Source organism: Eleutherodactylus coqui, chromosome 6, assembly GCF_035609145.1.
Source record: "Eleutherodactylus coqui strain aEleCoq1 chromosome 6, aEleCoq1.hap1, whole genome shotgun sequence".
NCBI lineage: Eukaryota > Metazoa > Chordata > Amphibia > Anura > Eleutherodactylidae > Eleutherodactylus > Eleutherodactylus coqui.
The window spans coordinates 222,760,332-222,767,075 of NC_089842.1; the positions used below are offsets into that span (position 1 = coordinate 222,760,332).

A 6,744-nucleotide genomic window follows, 5' to 3' on the forward strand; every position below is an offset into this window, starting at 1 on the left:
TCCTCCTACTAGAACATGTAAATGGTATCCGACCTTCCCTGATTTTATTTGTAGGCTTAGTCCCAAGGGAGGAGCATTCTGAGAGGTAGGTAGCCCAACTTTTCCAGGTTAAGATTAAACCACCTGGTATTAGGGTTAGGACCCATCTAAGCTTGGTCACCTGGATGTTGGTGGATGGGCCAATGTAATTTGATCAAATTATATACCAAGAGCCTTGCATTATTTAATGTGGTTAGAGTATTGATCTAGGTATGTATACCTCTGATGGGAAATTTATTTTGAGTGCTGTTGCCGTTTTTTGGTTTCTGCTCCTAATACATGTATCCTGCTGTCTCACACACACACGTCCTCCAACCCTCACATACATGTATCATCATGTCACACACACACACGTCCTCCTCCCCTCATACATGTATCCTGCTGTCACACACGTGTCCTCCTCCCCTCACATACATGTATCCTGCTGTCACACACATCCTCCTTGCCTCACATACATTCTCCTGTTACACACACACGTCCTCCTCCCCTCATACATGTATCCTGCTGTCACACATACACATCCTCCTCCCCTCACATACATGTATCATCCTGTCATACACACACGTCCTCCGACCCTCGCATACATGTATCCTCATATCATATAAACACATCCTCCTCCCCTCACATACATGTATCCTCGTGTCATACACACATGTCCTTCCCTCACATACCTGTATCATCCTGTCATACACACACATCCTCCTCCCCTCACATACATGTATCCTCATTTCATACACACACGTCCTCCTCCCCTCACATACATGTATCCTCATTTCATACACAAACGTCCTCCTCCCCTCACATACATGTATCCTCATTTCATACACACACGTCCTCCTCCCCTAACATACATCTATCATCCTGTCATACACACACTTCCTCCTCCCCTCACATACATATATCATCCTGTCACACACACACGTCCTCCTCCCGACATACATGTATCCTCGTGTCATACACACATATCCTGCTTCCGACATACATGTATCCTCGTGTCATACACACACGTCCTCCCCCCCTCACATACATGTATCCTCGTGTCACACACACACACACACGTCCTCCTCCACTCACACACATGTATCCTCGTGTCACACACACACACACGTCCTCCTCCACTCACATACATGAATCCTCGTGTCACACACACACACGTCCTCCTCCCCTCACATACATGTATCATTTTTGTCATACACACATGTCCTTCTCCTCTCACATACATGAATCCTTGTGTCACACACACATTCTCCTCCCCTCATATACATGTATCATGTCATACACACGTTCTCCTCCCCTCACATACATGTATCATTTTTGTCACACACACACGTCCTTCTCCCCTGACATACATGTATCCTTGTGTCACACACACACACGTCCTCCTCCCCTCACATACATGTATCATCCTGGAATAAGGAAATAGTGACTGGCAGCATTCAGCAATGTAGAAAAATACAAGATTTATTTCCCCATTACAAAAATTACGGCAACGTTTCGGTCGTAATAGACCTTCCTCAGCTTGAGGAAGGTCTATTACGACCGAAACGTTGCCGTAATTTTTGTAATGGGGAAATAAATCTTGTATTTTTCTACATTGCTGAATGCTGCCAGTCACTATTTCCTTATTCCTGACTGCACCCTTGGAGCCTCTCTGGTTTAGGCTTCCTGACTGGCTTTTGCACACTGTTTTGCCTGGCTCTATGTGAGGATATATGCTGTGCTGCTGGGAACCTCTTTTTTCTACTCAGTGATACATGTATCATCCTGTCATACACACACATCCTCCTCCCCTGACATACATGTATCCTCATGTCATATACACACATCCTCCTCCCCTCACATACATGTATCCTCGTGTCATACACACACGTCCTCCTCCCCTCACATACAAGTATCCTCGTGTCATACACACGTCCTCCTCCCCTCACATACAAGTATCCTCGTGTCATACACATATGTCCTCCTCCCCTCACATACATGTATCATTTTTGTCATACACACACGTCCTCCTCCCCTCACATACATGTATATTTTTGTCATACACACACGTCCTCCTCCCCTCACATACATGTATCATTTTTGTCATACACACACGTCCTCCTCCCCTCACATACATGTATCATTTTTGTCATACACACACGTCCTCCTCCCCTCACATACATATATCCTCGTGTCATACACACATCCTGCTCCCCTCACATACATGTATCTTCGTGTCATACACACACGTCCTCCTCCCCTCACATACATGTATCCTCGGATCATACACACACGTCCTCCTCCCCTCACATACATGTACCCTGCTGTGACACACACGTCCTCCTCCCCTCACATACTTGCATCATCCCGTCATACGCACACGTCCTCCTCCCTCAACATACATGTATCCTCATGTCATACACGCACGTTCTTCTCCCCTCACATACATGTATCATCCTGTCAAACACACACGTCCTCCTCCCCTCACATACATGTACCCTGCTGTTACACACACGTCCTCCTCCCCTCACATACTTGTATCATCCTGTCTTACGCACATGTCCTCTTCCCTCCACATACATGTATCCTCGTGTCATACACGCACGTCTTCCTGCTCTCACATACATGTATCCTGCTGTCACACACACGTTCTCCCCTCACATACATGTATCATCCTGCCATAAACATACATCCTCCTCCCCTCACAAACATGTATCCTCCTGTCATACACACATTTCCTCCTCCCCTCACATACATGTATCCTCGTGTCATACACACGTCCTCCTCCTCTCACATATATGTATCCTTGTGTCATACACACACGTCCTCCTCGCCTCACATACCTGTATCATCCTGTCACACACACGTCCTCCTCCCCTGACATACATGTATCCTCGTGTCATACACACATGTCCTCCTCCCCTGACATACATGTATCCTCATGTCATACACACACCCTCCTCCCATCACATACATGTATCCTCGAGTCATACACACACGTCCTCCTCCCTGACATATATGTATCCTCGTGTCATACACACACGTCCTCCTCCCCTCATATACATGTATCATCCTGTCATACACACGTTCTCCTCCCCTCACATACATGTATCCTCCTGTCACACACACACACGTCCTCCTTCCCTCACATACATGTATCATCCTGTCACACACACGTCCTCCTCCCCTCACATACATGTATCATCCTGTCACACACACGTCCTCCTCCCCTCACATACATGTATCATCCTGTCACACACACGTCCTCCTCCCCTCACATACATGTATCATCCTGTCACACACACACGTCCTCCTCCCCTCACATACATGTATCATCCTGTCACACACACGTCCTCCTCCCCTCACATACATGTATCATCCTGTCACACACACGTCCTCCTCCCCTCACATACATGTATCATCCTGTCACACACACACGTCCTCCTCCCCTCACATACATGTATCATCCTGTCACACACACACGTCCTCCTCCCCTCACATACATGTATCATCCTGTCACACACACACGTCCTCCTCCCCTCACATACATGTATCATCCTGTCACACACACACGTCCTCCTCCCCTCACAAACATGTATCACCCTGTCACACACGTCCTCCTCCCCTCACATACATGTATCCTGCTGTCCAGCACTCATCCCCGTCTTCCTGTATTGGGCAGTGACCGGTTTCCCGCCTCCTCTGGCCCCGCCCCCCCAGCTCCCCTCAGAGCTTCCCGGCCTGGCGGCCCTCACTGCAGCCGGCCCCGGACAGCGGAGGATGGAGGTCGGGCTGTGGCTTCTCCTGTGCGGGCTGGTAGCTGCACTTCCCTGCCGGGGCCTGAAGGGCCCAAGAGGTCAGTAATAAGAGTCGTGATACACGGAGGACTGACTGTTAGGCGAGAGTTATGACACCTGTCACTGTGTGTGTGATGGTGAGGGAGACCTGTCACTGTGTGTGTGTGTGTGTGTGTGTGTGTGTGTGTGTGTGTGTGTGTGTGTGTGTGATGCTGAGGGAGACCTGTCACTGTGTGTGTGTGTGTGTGTGTGTGTGTGTGTGTGTGTGTGATGCTGAGGGAGACCTGTCACTGTGTGTGTGTGTGTGTGTGTGTGTGTGTGTGTGTGAGTGTGTGATGCTGAGGGAGACCTGTCACTGTGTGTGTGTGTGTGTGTGTGTGTGTGTGTGTGTGTGTGTGATGCTGAGGGAGACCTGTCACTGTGTGTGTGTGTGTGTGTGTGTGTGTGTGTGTGTGTGATGCTGAGGGAGACCTGTCACTGTGTGTGTGTGTGTGTGTGTGTGTGTGTGTGTGTGTGTGTGTGATGCTGAGGGAGACCTGTCACTGTGTGTGTGTGTGTGTGTGTGTGTGTGTGTGTGTGTGATGCTGAGGGAGACCTGTCACTGTGTGTGTGTGTGTGTGTGTGTGTGTGTGTGTGTGTGATGCTGAGGGAGACCTGTCACTGTGTGTGTGTGTGTGTGTGTGTGTGTGTGTGATGCTGAGGGAGACCTGTCACTGTGTGTGTGTGTGTGTGATGGTGAGGGAGACCTGTCACTGTGTGTGTGTGTGTGTGTGTGTGTGTGTGTGTGTGTGATGGTGAGGGAGACCTGTCACTGTGTGTGTGTGTGTGTGTGTGTGATGGTGAGGGAGACCTGTCACTGTGTGTGTGATTGGTGAGGGAGACCTGTCACTGTGTGTGTGATTGGTGAGGGAGACCTGTCACTGTGTGTGTGATGGGGAGGGAGACCTGTCACTGTGTGTGTGATGGGGAGGGAGACCTGTCACTGTGTGTGTGTGATGGGGAGGGAGACCTGTCACTGTGTGTGTGTGATGGGGAGGGAGACCTGTCACTGTGTGTGTGTGATGGGGAGGGAGACCTGTCACTGTGTGTGTGTGATGGGGAGGGAGACCTGTCACTGTGTGTGTGTGATGGGGAGGGAGACCTGTCACTGTGTGTGTGTGATGGGGAGGGAGACCTGTCACTGTGTGTGTGTGATGGGGAGGGAGACCTGTCACTGTGTGTGTGTGATGGGGAGGGAGACCTGTCACTGTGTGTGTGTGATGGGGAGGGAGACCTGTCACTGTGTGTGTGTGATGGGGAGGGAGACCTGTCACTGTGTGTGTGTGATGGGGAGGGAGACCTGTCACTGTGTGTGTGTGATGGGGAGGGAGACCTGTCACTGTGTGTGTGTGATGGGGAGGGAGACCTGTCACTGTGTGTGTGTGATGGGGAGGGAGACCTGTCACTGTGTGTGTGTGATGGGGAGGGAGACCTGTCACTGTGTGTGTGTGATGGGGAGGGAGACCTGTCACTGTGTGTGTGTGATGGGGAGGGAGACCTGTCACTGTGTGTGTGTGATGGGGAGGGAGACCTGTCACTGTGTGTGTGTGATGGGGAGGGAGACCTGTCACTGTGTGTGTGTGATGGGGAGGGAGACCTGTCACTGTGTGTGTGTGATGGGGAGGGAGACCTGTCACTGTGTGTGTGTGATGGGGAGGGAGACCTGTCACTGTGTGTGTGTGATGGGGAGGGAGACCTGTCACTGTGTGTGTGTGATGGGGAGGGAGACCTGTCACTGTGTGTGTGTGATGGGGAGGGAGACCTGTCACTGTGTGTGTGTGATGGGGAGGGAGACCTGTCACTGTGTGTGTGTGATGGGGAGGGAGACCTGTCACTGTGTGTGTGTGATGGGGAGGGAGACCTGTCACTGTGTGTGTGTGATGGGGAGGGAGACCTGTCACTGTGTGTGTGTGATGGGGAGGGAGACCTGTCACTGTGTGTGTGTGATGGGGAGGGAGACCTGTCACTGTGTGTGTGTGATGGGGAGGGAGACCTGTCACTGTGTGTGTGTGATGGTGGGGGAGAGCTGTCACTGTGTGTGTGATGGTGGGGGAGAGCTGTCACTGTGTGTGTGATGGTGGGGGAGAGCTGTCACTGTGTGTGTGATGGGGAGGGTGACCTGTCACTGTGTGTGTGATGGGGAGGGTGACCTGTCACTGTGTGTGTGATGGGGAGGGTGACCTGTCACTGTGTGTGTGATGGGGAGGGTGACCTGTCACTGTGTGTATGATGGGGAGGGTGACCTGTCACTGTGTGTATGATGGGGAGGGTGACCTGTCACTGTGTGTGTGATGGGGAGGGTGACCTGTCACTGTGTGTATGATGGGGAGGGTGACCTGTCACTGTGTGTATGATGGGGAGGGTGACCTGTCACTGTGTGTATGATGGGGAGGGTGACCTGTCACTGTGTGTATGATGGGGAGGGTGACCTGTCACTGTGTGTGTGATGGGGAGGGTGACCTGTCACTGTGTGTATGATGGTGAGGGAGACCTGTCACTGTGTGTATGATGGTGAGGGAGACCTGTCACTGTGTGTATGATGGTGAGGGAGACCTGTCACTGTGTGTATGATGGTGAGGGAGACCTGTCACTGTGTGTATGATGGTGAGGGAGACCTGTCACTGTGTGTGTGATGGTGAGGGAGACCTGTCACTGTGTGTGTGTGTGTGTGTGTGTGTGTGTGTGTGTGTGTGTGAGATGCTGAGGGAGACCTGTCACTGTGTGTGTGTGTGTGTGTGTGTGTGTGATGCTGAGGGAGACCTGTCACTGTGTGTGTGTGTGTGTGTGTGATGCTGAGGGAGACCTGTCACTGTGTGTGTGTGTGTGTGTGTGATGCTGAGGGAGACCTGTCACTGTGTGTGTGATGGTGAGGGAGACCTGTCACTGTGTG

At 51.3% G+C, this 6,744-nt stretch overlaps 1 protein-coding gene across 3 annotated transcripts in view; it reads left to right on the forward strand.

Annotated features, from left to right (window-relative positions):
- Positions 1-3,721: 3,721 nt before the first annotated feature.
- Positions 3,722-6,744, forward strand: part of ADAM15 (ADAM metallopeptidase domain 15) — a 40,299-nt gene continuing 37,276 nt past the window's right edge. For all 3 annotated transcript variants that reach the window (XM_066608927.1, XM_066608928.1, XM_066608929.1), the window contains exon 1: positions 3,722-3,874. In XM_066608927.1, coding sequence (XP_066465024.1) covers positions 3,799-3,874 — 76 coding nt within the window. In that variant the 5' untranslated portion in view covers positions 3,722-3,798. The remainder of the gene's footprint in view (positions 3,875-6,744) is intronic.